This window comes from Vipera ursinii (genome assembly GCF_947247035.1).
Source record: "Vipera ursinii genome assembly, chromosome: 8".
Lineage (NCBI taxonomy): Eukaryota > Metazoa > Chordata > Lepidosauria > Squamata > Viperidae > Vipera > Vipera ursinii.
The window spans coordinates 2,941,419-2,958,081 of NC_139519.1; the positions used below are offsets into that span (position 1 = coordinate 2,941,419).

The 16,663-nt window shown below is 45.2% G+C and overlaps 2 protein-coding genes across 2 annotated transcripts in view; one reads left to right on the forward strand and one right to left on the reverse strand.

Moving 5' to 3' along the window:
* Positions 1-16,663, reverse strand: part of BOLA3 (bolA family member 3) — a 460,366-nt gene that overhangs the window by 392,844 nt on the left and 50,859 nt on the right. The gene's annotated exons all lie outside the window — the stretch shown is intronic.
* SLC4A5 (solute carrier family 4 member 5) overlaps positions 1-16,663 on the forward strand; it is a gene marked incomplete at its 3' end in the record, with an annotated part of 60,546 nt that overhangs the window by 13,977 nt on the left and 29,906 nt on the right. The window contains exons 3-11 of the mRNA XM_083368436.1: positions 335-487; positions 1,054-1,149; positions 2,688-2,743; positions 6,632-6,789; positions 7,828-7,915; positions 8,288-8,442; positions 11,497-11,637; positions 12,300-12,474; positions 13,070-13,203. Of these exons, the coding sequence (XP_083224562.1) occupies positions 335-487; positions 1,054-1,149; positions 2,688-2,743; positions 6,632-6,789; positions 7,828-7,915; positions 8,288-8,442; positions 11,497-11,637; positions 12,300-12,474; positions 13,070-13,203 (1,156 nt within the window). The remainder of the gene's footprint in view (positions 1-334; positions 488-1,053; positions 1,150-2,687; positions 2,744-6,631; positions 6,790-7,827; positions 7,916-8,287; positions 8,443-11,496; positions 11,638-12,299; positions 12,475-13,069; positions 13,204-16,663) is intronic.

Genomic DNA, 16,663 nt, shown 5'->3' on the forward strand with positions numbered 1-16,663 from the left:
ATGACTAACAATCGCCCTTTCCACTGTCGAAACGGCCCGAGGGCGACATTGCCGCTAAAAAGCAGCCCAAGCCCATTTCAGGATGTCAGGATGTCTTTGGAAGGTCATTGAAGGGAGATTAAGGCTGGGGTACAGTTAAGTTTGTCTTATAAAGGTGTCCATCTCCCATTTCTACTCTAATCTCCTCAAAGAAAAATAGCATGGACAAAACAATTAAGTCCATTACCTTTAGATCCATCTGATCTGGAAATTCAAAAGTCATACAGGACTGATAAAAGTCAGGAATAATTTGGCTGGAATTATCAATAATCAATAATCAATTCATGTCTTTCAGATAATGTCATTGAAAAACAAATAGAAGATGGCCTTCTAAAGCCAGAGCTGCGAGAGAAAATAAGCTATGTGCTCCTGAGAAAGCACCGACATCAGATGAAGAAATCCATCCATCGATCTTTGGCAGATATTGGCAAATCTGTCTCGAGCATTAGTGAGTGAAATTTCCAGAGAGCTATTTTTGGCAAAGCAGGGAAGAGGGTGACAGTTAAAAGGAAGTCCTGAGTTCTTTCTTATGGGCTTCTTTTGCTCCTGCAAAATCCTCAAAAGACCCTGAAGGACAGCAAAAGTGGAGAGGTGATATGGTTCTGATCCAATACTGGGGGGAAAAAACTATAAAAAAGTTTGTGTGCTCTTCCCAAAAATGTGAAAGGGAAGATTCACAGTACATAAGCTATTCAGTACATAATGCCATTATGACATTCAGAAATTCCCTGAAATTGAAGATGGCAAAGCACCAACTGTTCAGGTTGCAGTGGACAATCTGTCACTGCTGTGTGCTCTTCTACACACACACACACACACACACAAAGACAATTGTGGGCAATTCTGTCTGTGGTCCACCTCTCCCAAACCTCTTACTCAAAGAATGGTGACAGTTTCTTCACTGGTTTGGGCTCTTGCTTGGTACCAGAAGCCAAATGTTTCACTAGCTCGTATTTTTATTGAACTTGTGGGCTATGCTAGCTTCATCACCATTATGTTTCTGCCTGCCAACAGATCGTAGCCCTGTCCAGAGTCCAGCTACAGGAGCTGGCTTTTATCGTTCTTCTGAAGATCTCAGAATAAGACAGAACTCAGCTTATGGACGATTACGTAAGTTTCATGTTAGTTCTGCGGCAAATACTGTAGGAGGAACTGTTCATTTCCTCACCACCTGCTATAATAATTGAAAGTAGAGAACAGATGGAGTTGAAGAAACACCAAATCTAAGGGTAGTGATTGATGCAGAGTTATGTAAATTTGGGGGCTAGGAAATCATTTAGAAGTTTGAGAGCATATAGCTTGGTGTGTTTAAAACAAAACATCCACAATAGTCATTCCTGATCACAAAACACCTATTTCACCAATAAGATAAAAGTGCCCTAATATATCTTTATGACAAGCTGCCCAGAGTCATGGCAAACTGCAAGATGGATAGATTAACAAACAAAAATAAATAAATAAATTCATGAGAAGCAAAATCTCCTGATTTTGACGGGGGGGAGGGGGCAGGTGTCTTCTGCACACTACATTAATAACAAATTGATAAACACACACACACACACACACACACACACACACACACACACACACACGGTGATGGGATTATGCAAATCTTGCCCTTTCTACTTGTGTCCCAACATCCAATGCAAGTCATGGGTACTGTCTCAACATATTTTTCACTGTATCCGCAATGGCATCTGTAGGGGTCTATACAGATGCCAGGTGCCCAGGTATAAGATGCCCCCTCCCTTTTGGAAGCTGCTTCAGGCTACTCAGTATGTGCAAGCCATCTTCTTGATCTTTTACTCAGTCTGTGCTGAGAGCCAGACTCTCCTCAGCGGTTCAGGGAGCACCAGGGTCAGCAGACTTTCTTCTTTTGGAAACTTGTTATGTCTTTAAGACCAGCGTTTCTTTATATCCTTTGTACAACAGCAGCAGTCTTACTAGCCACTTTAAAAATTGCACTTTGTTTTTCTGTTATTTTGTTTGTTGTGAATTTTTACTGGTTACTGTGGCTTTTTCTATGTTTTTAAATACTTTTTATATTGTCCTATATTTTTACCCCAGCTTTATTTGAGGAATTTTTAATCAGTATTTTGAATTTTTGTTTTTCAACTTTCCTAATTAAAAATTCCTCATCTTTGTTCAGCACTGACAAATCTAATACAGAAAATTCATGAGCCAAAGTCACCATCAGATCAAAGGACCCGTCCCTTGGAATTGGGCAGCCAAACAACAGCTGCTCCCAGCTGGATCAAGGGACTTAGGCTTGAATTTCCACCTGCTGGTTAATGGAAGATGAGTGGATTTCTCCAACTTAATAGTCCAGATGTGTTGGGTCTGCAGTTCCCAGAATCCCCCTGCCAGCACAGCCTGGGAAGCGGCTCCAGCAGAGTCCAGTGCACTGGAGGGCTGAGTTTCCTCCCCCGAGTTGTCTGACTGATGGACTCAAGCAAAACCAATCTGCTGCCAGATTTGGGCCATGAGGGGCAGCAGTAGATTTGCTTCCTTCTTGTGTTCCTGCTGGAAGAAATGAAAAGGCCCTCCTTTTAGGTCTCTCTGCCCATTGGGAGCCATTCAGAGTGGGTTGGAAGAGGGGCAGCTATATATATACCGTAAATAAATAAATAAACCTCTTCCTCCTCTAGGCCACACACAAAGCCGAAGCATGAACGACATCACAGACACTCCAAGCACAGCCCAGGTAGGAGTCCACCAGCCGCTTCTCTTTTAGAGATTTCCGGGTCGGCCCCAAGGCAAGATTTCTTCACCTGTCCTGAGAACATGAACAGGACGTGGCACTGCTGTCCCTCCCCGCTCAGTTAGCTTTTGTGCCCACGGGGATGCCAGCCACCACCCCTTTCAGAAACCTCAGAAGAAGCTGCTGCTCTTCACCATTTTTAGGTGAGGGAAGGGGCCTTGAACTCTAAGCACTGTTTTATCTACGTATTAGTGCTCTTGTGGCGTGTGATCTGAGTTCATTTAAGAGGAAGAATGGTAACGGTCCAAATACACACCAGGATCTTGAGGTCTTGAAACACCAGTGTGTCCGTTTCTGGTGCTCGTGATTCAAAAATAATGCTGACGCCCTAGAAAGACTGCAGGGAAGAGCAGCAAGGATGATAAAGGGTCTGGAATGGTTAAGGGAACCAGGTATGTCTAGCCTAGGGGTGACAAGATAGCTCTCTTCCAATACTTGAGGGGCTGTCACAAAGAAGAGGGTACTGACTTTTTCTCCCTAAAGCACCTGAGTGCAGGACAAGAAGCAGTGGGTGGAAGTTAATTAAAGTCCTATCCAATCTGGAACGAGGACAATTAATCAATGGGACTGTAAGGACCTGCCCCAGCCGATCCTCTCAGGAAAGCAGGACTCTTGACTCCATGTGGCTAATCGAAAGAACTTTTACTGAGAGAAAGTGGTTGCAGTAAAGACTGGCAGAATCTTAGAGTGCCGCACAAAGCACCAAGCTATTCCTCCCTTTCCAAAACCCAACACCACCACCCTCACCATCCCCAACCAGTCCACTGGCAGCCAATACAGTGCTGCAAGGTTGTTTTGAGAGTGCTGAGGTACAAGCCTGATAACGGGTCATCCTCAGGGTGCAGCAACCTTGGAGTCAGGCTGGAACCTGCTGAGAGGGAGTCCATCTGGTCTCTGAAGACAATCCCACTCCTCCTTCCCCTCCAACAGAATGGCAGGGCACCCAAAAGGGGACCTGGCATACTGGTGCCCCAAAAGAAAGGAGTTAAACTTGCAGAAGAAACCACAACAAAATGGGGGAGAAAAGAAAATATTGAAGAATTCATTTAGATTTGTCAGGATATTGATTACGAAAATGTTTCACTAGTCTAGGAGCTCTAACATGCCAATGATCAACCCACTCATTTGGGCAGTAGGGAAATCTTTCCATGCCACTAAATATTGAAGATTCCCTCTATGCGTGCAAGAGTCCCAAATTTCTCTGACCTCAAAATGTTGTTCCCCCTCTAATATTCAGGGACAGGGGAAGGGACTGGTGAGGAAAGTTCAGGTTTCAATAAACTGCAGTGAAAAACCGGATGAACCTGGCGGAGGGACTTTGGCAAGTCTAAGTCTTCTGTGACTGGATTAATAATACGTTTGTTGGGGAAATTAGGTCCCAATTTTTTGGAAGTTTGAAGCGATTGTAAGTAACATGTTGAAAGGCTTAGGCTCAGTCCTTTTCTTGTCAGAGCTTTATATGCCTCTCGAGCTTCTGCAAGGGCCGTTCGCACAATAGGACAGGTATGTTGTAATTGGTTGACCCTTTCTTTCAATGATGGCACCGTGGGGTCGTTTTGCAGGGATTTCAGGCATAGGTTTGAAGTCTTGACCAGTAACCACCCGGAAGGGGATGAAACCTGTGCTACTGTGCACAGAATTGTTGTATGCCACTTCTGCAAATAGCAAAAGGTCAGTCCAGTTATCTTGTTGATAATTAATAAAGCATCTAGTTTCTTTTTGTGTGAAGACTGATGCAAAGAATGAGTTAAGCAGCTCTACTTTCTCTCTACTGCCTGTCATTTCCTTGCCATCTTCTCTCATTAGTGGACTGACTGTTTCCTTGACTTTTTTTTCTTGATTATATGTTGAAACTTTTTTTATTATTTTTTGTTGCAAGTCTTTGTTCATTCTGAGCCTTTGCTTTCCTGACTTCATCAGGCTTTCTGCTGATATTATGTGTCCCTCTTTCCATTTTTTGTACTTATCCTTTTTGTGTTTCAGTTATCAGAGAGATCTTTATGCAACCATGCTGGTTTCTTCTTGGATTTTTTCTTTTTCTTTTTTTTAGTGCTATTTTGTTGGACTGGGCTTTTATGATTGTATTTTTCAGTGTTCCCACACTTCTTGAGTTGTTTTCCCCTTTAGGATTTTTATCCAAGAAATTTTGCTTAGACTCTGAGTTTGTTAAAATCAGCTCTTTTAAAGTTTAGGACACTGGTTGGATTATATTCTATTGCTTGTATTTGCATTATATTGAATTCCAGCAGGAAGTGGTCACTTTGGCCCAAGTTTCCGGCAATTTCAACTCCATCACTTCTTCTCTATTAGTAAAAATTAGGTCCAGTATAGCTTTTCCTCTAGTTCCCTCCTCTAACTTTTGGATGACAAAGTTGTCAGCTAGGTTGGTTAGGAATCTGTTAGATCTCCCGCTTGCTGCAGTTTGTCTCCCAGCTGATATCAAAATAAAGTCTCCATTACTACTGTGGTATGTTTCCTACATAATATTTGTTAATTGATTAGGAAAGAGTTCATCTATTTTATATTATATAAGAGCTACTGGCTCTTAATCCTCTAATCCCTGACTTGAAAGTTTAGCCCTTTCCTCCCTGTCCCCAAGTGTTTTGTATTTATCTTTTTTTCCTTGCTTTCTTGCCCTTCGATTGCCTGGCTACTGTCAGGGATTTCAGGTACAATGTGCTGATGTGGGCACTCTGCTTAGCTGGTCCACCGTGCTGCTCTCAGCCTCTGCTGTGGGAGCTGCTGCTCAGTTGATCCTCTGTACCGCTCTCAAACACTGCTAATCCACCTCACTGCCCTTAGTTGCTCCTTGGGGCACTTTACTCCTCTGCCACCGCTGCTGCTCAAGGTCTGCTGTGCTGCTCACAGTCAGTGGTTTGCTGCCACCTAGATCCGTTTCACCTCTGCTCAGTGGCCTCCGTTTCAATTGGTGTCATAACTGGCTCACTGTCTGCCTCTCTGTCTTTCAGCTCAGCTCTCTCTCCTTTCTTTCTCACTGTTGGGCCACCTCTCACCTGTTTGTTCGAAGGGTTCAAGTTCTCTTTTTAATCCCTCCTGTAGCTAATCTTGGTTTTTCCCTCTTGTTATAGTTTGTAATCCACACATGTATTGAAAATGATAAATGAATAAAATTTGCAAAGTAAAAAATCTCAGCTTAAAGGAAAAAAATAGCACAAAAAATATGTCAGCTTGTCATTAGGGCAAAAAAAAGAATTATACAAATATGCACTGTATATTTGTAAAAGATATTACAAGATAGTCCATAAAAATCCAGTTTGGCGGGTCGAATCCCGAGTGCCGCGTAACAGAGTGAGCGCCTGTTACTCGTCCCAGCTCCTGCCAACCTAGCAGTTCAAAAGCACGTAAAAATACAAGTAGAAAAATAGGGACCACGACGGTGGGAAGGTAACAGCGTTCCGTGCGCCTTTGGCGTCTAGTCATGCCGGCCACATGACCACGGAGACGTCCTCGGACAAGCGCTGGCTCTTCGGCTTTGAAACGGAGATGAGCACCGGCCCCTAGAATCGGAAATGACTAGCACGCATGTGCGGGGGAACCTTTACCTTTACCTTATTTTATTACTATTTGTCTTTATTGTACAGGTGAGATATATTTAACTAGCAACTAGATAAATTAATTTTGCATGCCTGTAATTGTCTCCCTGAATCTTCCAAATAGTTCCATGCTGATACCTAATCTTGAATTCCATAACAAAAGTGTCAGTTGGAATGTTCCTTTCCTCTGGACTGTGCTGGTTAGGAAAGCATGTCAAGACAAATCAGATGAGAAGGAACATTTCTGATCTTCTGAGAAATATTCTTTTCTCTCCAGCTCAGAAACAAGTTCATGAAGAAGATCCCCAAAAATGCTGAAGCCTCAAATGTTCTGGTGGGAGAAGTGGATTTCCTGGACAAGCCTTTTGTAGCCTTTGTCCGGCTTATACAGTCCACCATGTTGGGCGGGATGACCGAAGTGCCTATTCCTACCAGGTACGTCAATCACCAGAAACAGTCTGCACCTTCTTCCCGTTTAAAAAACAGAAATGGGACTAAGGTGTGGAGGGGATTTCCCATCTTTGCCATTTCATTTCTATTCCTGTGTTTCTACCCAGGTTCATTTAGAGTTGCTAAAATGTTCCCTAAAGGAACGATTCATTTGTTATATCTTATTTCACTGTGTGCAATACCACATAAATACTGGTTTCACACTTGTTTTAAAAGTCTCCTGAATTGGCTCATTTTTGTGGAGAATACAAACCATTCCAAACCATTATTATTTATTTATTTTATTTTAATCCCATTTATATCCCGCCCTCCTCCGAAGACTCAGGGCGGCTTACAATTTAAGCACAAACCAATGTGCTTAGCAATAGCCTTCATTCTATGTATATGCCTGCTTGTTAGGGCTTTCACACACACCCCAAGCGGCATTATTACAAAGTCAGCTTAATTGCCCCCAACAATCTGGGTCCTCATTTTACCTACCTCGGAAGGATGGAAGGCTGAGTCAACCTTGAGCCTGGTGGGATGCGAACCTGCACTAATTGCAGGCAGCTGGTGTTACTTAAGGAGGCATTAGCCCACTGCTCCACCAAGGCTCATTATTAAAATTTCATCCACTAACTTGTCAGAAGATTCAGCTAATAATCGCATTTAACTATGTTCCATTCAAAATTCTTCTCCTTTCTTCCAAGAATCACAGACATTCCAGTCTTTTTGATTTAAAACTACATTTCAGGCAAGAGGAGAGACATCTCAAGTATTCCTTGTGGTCTAAAATGGCACGAGTGTCTGGCTTACTCTGCTTGTGAATTACCATGATATTGACTTGTGCCTATTCAAGAATCAGCTTTTAGCAAATGGTCATAGCAGGACAAGTCATATTCTGCCCACCTCAAGGCTGTGTTGCTTGTATTAGTTACCAGTATTTAAAGGGCCAGACATTCTGTCCTGAAGGAGCTTGTTATTTGGGAGCAGTGTTGAGCTGGCTTGCAAATGCTCATATCTTGGTTTGCTTTCCTTTACCAGATTCCTATTTATCCTCCTGGGTCCCTCTGGAAAAGCAAAATCCTACAATGAAATTGGCCGAGCCATTGCTACCCTTCTGGTAGATGATGTAAGTCAATTTTGCAGGTCTTTGCCATCTGCCTCCTTGTCAATGTTTTCTTGAAGCTCTCCAAATGCAACAGCACAATGCAACCTAATTGATCCCAAAGATCTGCTAAATATTTTGTGCAAGGAGGTGATAATTGGGTGAACCAAAATGTGTTGGCATAAAAGACTCTTTCCTTGGGGTATTTTAAACAGTGGTTGTGATTCTATTGTCTTGCTTCTAGTGATTCAATCAGAATGTTTTCTCATTCATGCATTCAATACTGTTCTTAAATATAGTTCAAGAAGTGAGGAACTAACTGAGTTTGTACACAGGAGATTGGCTGCTCTCTCCACCACTGCTTCTTAGCTAACGATTCTTCATTTTTGAGTGTAGCTATTCAGTGATGTAGCCTACAAAGCAAGAGACAGAGAAGATCTGATAGCGGGACTAGATGAGTTTTTGGATGAAGTCACAGTCCTTCCTCCAGGCGGATGGGATCCAAAGGTTCGAATAGAGCCGCCCAAGAAAGTGCCCTCTGCAGAGAAGAGGTAAGTTGTTGTTTCCAGCTTCCTTTATCCAAGGCAGCCTCATTCCTCCCTAATATCAGGAGGAAGGGACCACTTTGGGGATTAATCCTGGTTTTTACATATATTAAAATATGAGCAAACATAAGACATACATCCATGATTTATACACAGAAAAAGCTGAACTACAGCATTTAATTTTAATTTAATTTTAATTTAATAATATTTCTATACCGCCCTTCTCCCGAAGGACTCAGGGTGGTGAACAGGGCAAGAATAAAAATACAGATTACAAAAGTTAAAACAAGATTAAATAAATGCCCACATACTAAAATACATCATTAAAACCTAATAAAATAACAATAACAACCCCCCCCCCAATCCCCTCATCAGGCCAGGCCAGCTTGTTCAAAATAGTATGTTTTTAGCTCGCGGCGAAAGGAGCGAAGGTCGGGCGCCGTCCGGAGCTCAACCGGTAGCTGATTCCATAGCTCCGGGGTGCCCACAGAGAACGCCCTCCCCCTGGGGGCCACCAATCGACATTCTCTGACCGGTGGCACCCTGAGGAGGCCCTCTCTGTGGGAACGTACAGGGCGGAGGGAAGTTGATGCCGGCAGCAGGTGTTCCCTGAGGTACTCCAGACCCATGCCATATAGGGCTTTAAACACCATTACTAGTACCTTGAATCTCATTAATGCCATCCTAATGTAAAAATGTATCTAGCTCGATCAATTTGTTGTGTATCTAAACAGGATCAGCCAATCTTTAATGTTTGGTCTAGTGAGGAGTTCAGGTCTGGCTCTGGTGCCGAAGCCAAAGGAGGACACCAGAGACGAGGTGCAGGTTTTGTTTCCTTTTATTGAAGCGCTTCAGAAAAAGGGGTCGCAGCCAGCAAAATGCCAGGACCCAGAACCAAGGATTAAGACAGCTTTATTCAGGAAGATATATGAGAAATACCACCTAATAAACCTTTTAGTAATGATCTAACAATTGTCTATCGGTCTCTAGCTATCCCTATTCCAAGCCTTGGAGTTACCTAATTCACATTCTATTTGCTCCAGACCATCCCTATTCCTAATTTCTAGCTGAGCTGTGCAGAATGCCTAACTCTTTGTTACTGTTATCAGTCCTCTGACCACCTAGAATGGTTAGAAGTGTGGCACATGCATATTCTCTGTGAGTAAATGTTCTTTGTTCTTGCCAGACAGACTCCACAATTACAGGCATCCCAGTTTTCTTTCAGGAGCATGCCATAGCCTTGTTTTAGCAAACAGCCCACCAAAGCCCTGCCTTAAAGCCATGAGCGCCAGCTGGGTAACTTCAACCAAGACAGTGGTGGGAGGCCAAGCCTCGTATGATGACTGCCGCCGCCACCACTTCCTCCTCCTCCTCCTCCTCCTCCTCCTCCTCCTCCTCCTCCTCCTCCCCCTCCTCCTCCTCCAGCTGCTCCAGGAGAGGGGTGAGTGCTGCACAGGTCCAGAAAAGCACTTTTTCTCCTTGCCCCATCATGACCGTCTAAAGGAGTACAGGCCATTGTGCAGCTTCTCCTGCCTACTGTGGCATGCTTATTTACATTTGATTTCTAATTTCCAATTGACCTGTAGTTCAGTTTTTTCCATGATTTATTGGTGTATGTATTTTGTGTGCTCATATTTTTAGATCTATGTACAAACCAGGATGGGCCAGACAGGCACAGCCAAAGGGCTGAATGTGGCTCAGGGCCCGTAAAATGCCCAGGTCTGGACGAGGAGCAAGGAGACTCAAGTTCTGTAGAATTTGAGGGTGACCTTGGACTGATCATGCTCCTTCTACCTCACAGAGAGGTTGTTACAGGATGGAATGGGAGGACTTGACGATGCTACCTTGGCCTGGCCAGCCTTTTCGCCACCGCCGACTCCTTGCGGCCAACTCACTGCTGCCATCACTTTGCAGGACATCTCAACACCGTACATTTGCTGCAGGGACAAGTTGCTGCGCACGCTGGGTGGAGAGACGGGCAGGCGAGGGGGATCCTGGAGGAGGGCGGCGATAGGCGGGGCTGCACCGGATGTGAAGCCTCTGCCGCCCTGCAAATAAGGGCGGGTTTGGGAAGCAATGGGGTGGGAGGTCAGCTTTTTAAAAAACTTGATTTGAGTGGCATTCAAACCCTTACCCATGAAGCAGATCACAAAGTTTGCAGCCACATTCAGCTGCGGGTCTGATGCGTTACGGAAATGGGGCTGCATGGACATCCAAACCGGAAAAAAGCTTCATCTCAGAATTACTCTTTACTCAGAATTACTCTCAGAATTACTCTTTTCACAGCATCGGTGTTGGCTGCACATGACCAGAAACGGCATGGAAGCACTCTTCACGTGGCCAGAAAAAACCACCCACCTGGCTTTGGGGAAACCTTATGAAAGGACTCTGTGCCAAGCTAGGAAGATCCCTGGCATCAGAAGTGCCATGAGGCTTCTAGCTTGCCCACAGTAATGAGGGGGGAGGGGAAAGGGGGTTTTTTGTTCGCGTGAGAGTCGAGGTCACTGAAGAGACGTGACAGACACGGGCTTTCTTCTCATAACGACTGTTCGAAGACTAATTGGAAAATGTGACCCAAACTGTCAGGGGGGGGAAGGTTTTGCTCTTTGAATTATCTTTTCCCCACCACATTGCCAGAGCTGGTTTTCTTTCTACACGTGGCCAGAAACACCATGAAATCCTCCACCTGGCACTGGGGAAAAGCACTCTTTCTGGTCATGTGCTGAGTGCTTTCCATCCAAAGCCAGGTGGATGATTTTTTTTTGGTTTTTAAAAAAGCTGACACCCCACCACTTTGCTTCCCATGCGGTGCAGCCCTGCCCATCGCCACCCTCCTCTGAGAGCCCCCTCGCCGCCCACCCGCCTGCCCGGCTGGCTCTCTGCCCAGCGCCCACAGCAACCTTTCCCTGCAGCAAAGTTACGGTGTTGAGATGTCCTGCAAAGAGATGGCGGCAGCGAGTTGGCCGCAAGGATGGCAAGAAGGCTGCCCTCTGCTGGCTGTGTTACAAGAACCCATTTGCACTCTTCGCCTACTAATATTCCATGTCATTTTATTCCTAGAAAATCTGTGTTTTCTCTGAGCGAAGCAACCCAGATGAACGGGGCAGCTGGAGGAGCAGCAGGGGGTGGGGGTGGGGGCAATGAAGAAGATGATCTTCCTGCTGTCCATGAAATCGGAGAGGAGCTGACCTGGACTGGACGGTGAGGAAAATGTCCCTGCAATCAGCTGACAGTAGTGAAGGGGGGGGGAATCTGCTGTTGGGGTAGAGGGAAGTATTGAATATCCCTCTGCAGCTGAAGAAGTTATTTCATTTGCTGGAGAAGAAGGATGGGCCTACAGAGCTGTGTTTAAATCCCATCTGCTCCATCCATGTTGGAAAGAGGGTCTCTGCTCAAAAGAGCAGTATAAGCTCCAGAAACCTTCATCACTCTATCTTATGGCCTGGCCAGCGAAGGTCTGATGGGTAAAATCAGCTTTGGTACATACTTATAGCCCCTCACTCTTTTCCTCCCTATCCCTGCTTCCAATGTGATTGACATAAATTGTGGTAGTTCAGCCACCACTGGGCGACATGAACGTTACCCAGCAGCCTCATGCAGCGCAACCGTTTCTCTGGCATTTTGAGTACAGGACCTTCAGGAAGATCATTCCTTACCTAGCAGGGCAAGATCCAGGAGGGAAAATAAAAGATGGCCAGTAAGAGGGGGGCTTGGTGAAATCAGTAGGGAGAGAAAGGGTGTTTCCATAAGCAGCAGCAGCAGAATAATTTGTGGACCTAAGTTAAGGGCTAAATTTGAACTGGCACAGAAGAGGAAAGCCCTTCAGTGCAAAGAGAGCACCGCCAGCCCTGCTTCCTTTTCAGGTTTTGCGGGGGGCTGTATTTGGATCTCAAGAGGAAACTGCCCTGGTTCCCAAGTGACTTCTACGAAGGCTTCCATATCCAGTCGATCTCTGCTGTGCTCTTCATCTACCTGGGTTGCATTGCCAATGCCATTACATTTGGAGGCTTGTTGGGGGACGCCACTGACAACTACCAGGCAAGTTCAGGCCAGCCTCCCAAACAGCCCCCCAAATTCTCTACATTTGCATTGTAAAATCCATACTATTTTGGCCCTTGACATCTGAAGAAGGCCTGAGCAGCTAGGAATAAGAAGGCTTTGGCACTTCCGCACGCCCTTCAGTTCTGTTTTGAGGAGTCAGCTGAAGTTTGAATATCCAGTCTGAAAATCGCAATTACTATACTCCCTTCAGGGCACCTAGAAATAAAAGTTCCTGGGAATTTACAGGCACCAGCCAATGGATCCCGTGGCAATATTTTAGAAGACGGAGAAGGAAAACAGACTGGAAGAACTTGGGGGCTTCATCTGTGTCCATCTATGATTCCTAACAATGGTGGTGGCACTTGGGTTCCTCGTTACCCTCACGGATAATGCCCTTCTCTACAAATTTTGCCCCCATAGCTAAAAGGACCCTTGAAACACAAGACAGTACAAGCATCCCTGTCTAGAGATATGGAAAAGTGCTGGGGGGGGTGTCACCAGAGTGCATGAGGCATGCTTTGCACTGTTTATGGTACTCAGGTGGTGCCCCTGCTTTTGAAAACGATTCAAATGGTTCTGTTTCTCCCACCAGGGTGTCATGGAGAGCTTCCTGGGGACAGCGATTGCAGGCTCCACGTTTTGCCTGTTGGCAGGGCAGCCCCTCATCATCCTGAGCAGCACAGGGCCCATCCTCATCTTTGAAAAGCTGCTATATGACTTCAGCAAGTACGTGAAGGCCTCTTTTTTTAATTTTAATTCTATTTATATCCCGCCCTTCTCCGAAGACTCAGGGCGGCTTACAAGCTTAGCAGTAGCCTTCATTCTATGTATATGCCTGCTTGTTAGGGCTTTCACACACACACCAAGCGGCATTATTACAAAGTCAGCTTATTGCCCCCAACAATCTGGGTCCTCATTTTACCTACCTGGGAAGGATGGAAGGCTGAGTCAACCTTGAGCCTGGTGGGACTCGAACCTGCACTAATGGCAGGCAGCTGGTGTTACTTAAGGAGGCATTAGCCCACTGCTCCACCAAGGCTCTTTGGCTGCTTCAGAAATCCGTGCCTGGTTGATATGATGTGTGGGGGTGTTGAAAGTTTCCCTTTCCAACTGGACAGGGAACAATTACCGTATATACTTGAGTATAAGCCGACTCGAGTATAAGCCGAGACCCCCAATTTCACCCCCAAAAACTGGAAAAAGTTGGTGACTTGAGTATAAGCCGATCCGCCATTCTGCAAGCCTCCGCCGCCGGCTGCTTCGTTCCGCAGCGGAAAGAAGCAGGCAGGCTGCTTCGTTCCGCAGCGGAAAGAAGCAGCCTGCTTCGTTCAGGCTGCTTCGTTCCGCAGCGGAAAGAAGCAGGCAGGCTGCTTCTTTCCGCTGCGGAAAGAAGGCTGCTTCTTTCCGCAGCGGAAAGAAGCAGCCTGCTTCGTTCAGGCTGCTTCGTTCCGCAGCGGAAAGAAGCAGCCTGCTTCGTTCAGGCTGCTTCGTTCCGCAGCGGAAAGAAGCAGGCAGGCTGCTTCGTTCCGCAGCGGAAAGAAGCAGGCAGGCTGCTTCTTTCCGCTGCGGAAAGAAGGCTGCTTCTTTCCACAGTGGAAAGAAGCAGCCTGCTTCGTTCAGGCTGCTTCGTTCCGCAGCGGAAAGAAGCAGGCAGGCTGCTTCGTTCCGCTGCGGAAAGAAGGCTGCTTCTTTCCGCAGTGGAAAGAAGCAGCCTGCTTCGTTCAGGCTGCTTCGTTCCGCAGCGGAAAGAAGCAGGCAGGCAAGGCATGGAGATCCGGAGACCTGCCGACGTTTGGGGAGGTTTGGGGAGGAGATCCGGAGACCTGCTGACGTTTGGGGAGGTTTGGGGAGGTGCCCAAACCTCCCCAAACGTCAGCAGGTCTCCGGATCTCCTCCCCAAACCTCCCCAAACGTCGGCAGGTCTCGGGATCTCCGTGCCTTGCCTGCCTGCTTCTTTCTGCTGCGGAAAGAAGCAGGCAGGCAAGGCACGGAGATCCGGAGACCTGCCGACGTTTGGGGAGGTTTGGGGAGGTGCGCGCGCACCTCCCCAAACCTCCCCAAACTTCGGCAGGTCTCCGGACGGCGGCTGCTTGGGAGAGGTGCGCGCAATCCCGGAAGCACCAAAGCCTCGGCCGCGCACAAGTCCTCGGTAAGTTTTTTTTGTTGACTGGAGTATAAGCCGAAGTGGAATTTTTCAGCCCAAAAAGTGGGCTGAAAAATTCGGCTTATACTCAAGTATATACGGTATCCTTTGCAGTCTTTGGACATCACAAAGTACTGGCCACAATTCCTCACTGTTCTCTTTGCCTCTTGGGCGCTATTAGCTCAAGAAATGGAATGGGATTAGTCCAAGAAACTAGTAATGAGCAAGGCAATTACAACATTGAGTGACCATTCCAAGTTACAAAGGCACTGAAAAAATTAACGACCATTTTTCACACATATAACAGTTGCAGCATCCCCAGGGTCACATGATCAAAATTTGGACACTTGGCAATTGGTTCATATTTGAAAAGAAATTAATTATTATTATTATTATTATTATTATTATTATTATTATTATTATTATTATTATTATTATTATTATTATTTATGACGATGGCAGTGTCTGGGGTCACGTGGCCTGCTTTTGCGATCTTCTGACAAGCAAAGTCAATGGGGCAGCCAGGTTCTCTTAACCATGTCACTAACTTAACAACTGTGAAGATCTGGGTAGCCAGATGCACTTAACAATTAATTCACTTAACAAATGTTTCATTTGGCAACATAAATTTTGAGCCCAACTGTGGTTGTAAGTCAAGGACTATCTGTACTAGAAGCCAGCATGAGTTTGCTAAAAACAGAGCATGTTCCACAGGTATAGAATAGGCAGTACCTGGTTCAACAGCAGCAACTGTGGGAGAGAGTCCTAGTGGACAACCCCTTTTGAGCCAGCCGTGTGCTGCAGCTGCCCCAAAAGCCAATGCAGTTTTAGGCTGCATCAACAGAAGTATAGCATCAAAATCATGAGAAGTGATAATACCGTGTCATGGTTCCGATTAATAAGACAGTTCAAAGTACACTGCATGATTATTTCAAAAAAAGTCTATAATAATAAAAATGGAGCATCGGCACTCATGGGTGGATGCCAGAATCTGAATTCTCCTCCCCTTGACACACCACATCATACAGAATTTCCCTCCCTTATTTACACGTCATGAATCACATTTACCAATTAATTTAACACATGAAGTTTCACTTCCCTTCTGAAGTGGCCAGACCAGGGGTAGGCAACCTCGGCTCTTTTATGACTCGTGGACTTCAACACCCAGAATTCCTGAGCAAGCCGAGATTGCCTACCCGTGGGCTAGACCTTATCTTCTCAAAACACCCAGATTGCATTCCTCCCACGCTTTAGTGATTCAAAACCAAACAGTTAAAGCAAAAGTGGCCTCTTATATTGTCAGTGCAAAAACATGTCAATGTTTGCAGCATTGACATACCGTTTTATGCCACACTAGTGAGTCTACACTTGGAATACTGCATCCAGTTCTGGTCACCAGGTTACAAAAATGATGCTTAGAAAGATTGCAAAGAAGAGTGACAGAAATGAACTGGATGGTAAACTGTTAAGAGAACTAGATATGTCTAACAAAGAGAATGAGGGTTGATATGACAGCTGTCAGGGTATTTGAGGGGCTGTCACAGAGAAGAGGAGCTCAACTTATTCTCCAAAGCACCTTAGGGCAGGACAAGAAGCAGTGGATGGAAAATTATTAGGGATCCTACCTAAAATTAAGAAGGAATTTCCAGACAATGAGAACAATTAATAGAAGAGCTTGCCTCTTAGAGTTGTGGTAGCTCCATCACTGAAGGTTTCCAAGAAAATATTGAACCTCCATTTCCTGGCCATGGTAATTCCCACTTGCTGGTTTGAGCTGTGATTCTGTTTTGTTTACGTGACCAAATATCATGGTATCTATATTCCTAATACAGTTCCCTCAAAAGTACAATTTGTTTTTCCACAATCTAATTTTTTCTTGAATGTCTCTCACTCTTGACTTTGGTTTGACTGCTGAATTGAAAACAGATGAGTTTTTGTACTGTTTTGTGAAACATCTCTGGATTGCAGTTTCAAACAGGGCGCAACTCATTCTAAATCTTGCAGTATTTTTTATTAACTAGCAATTGGTTTGTTTGTTTGTTT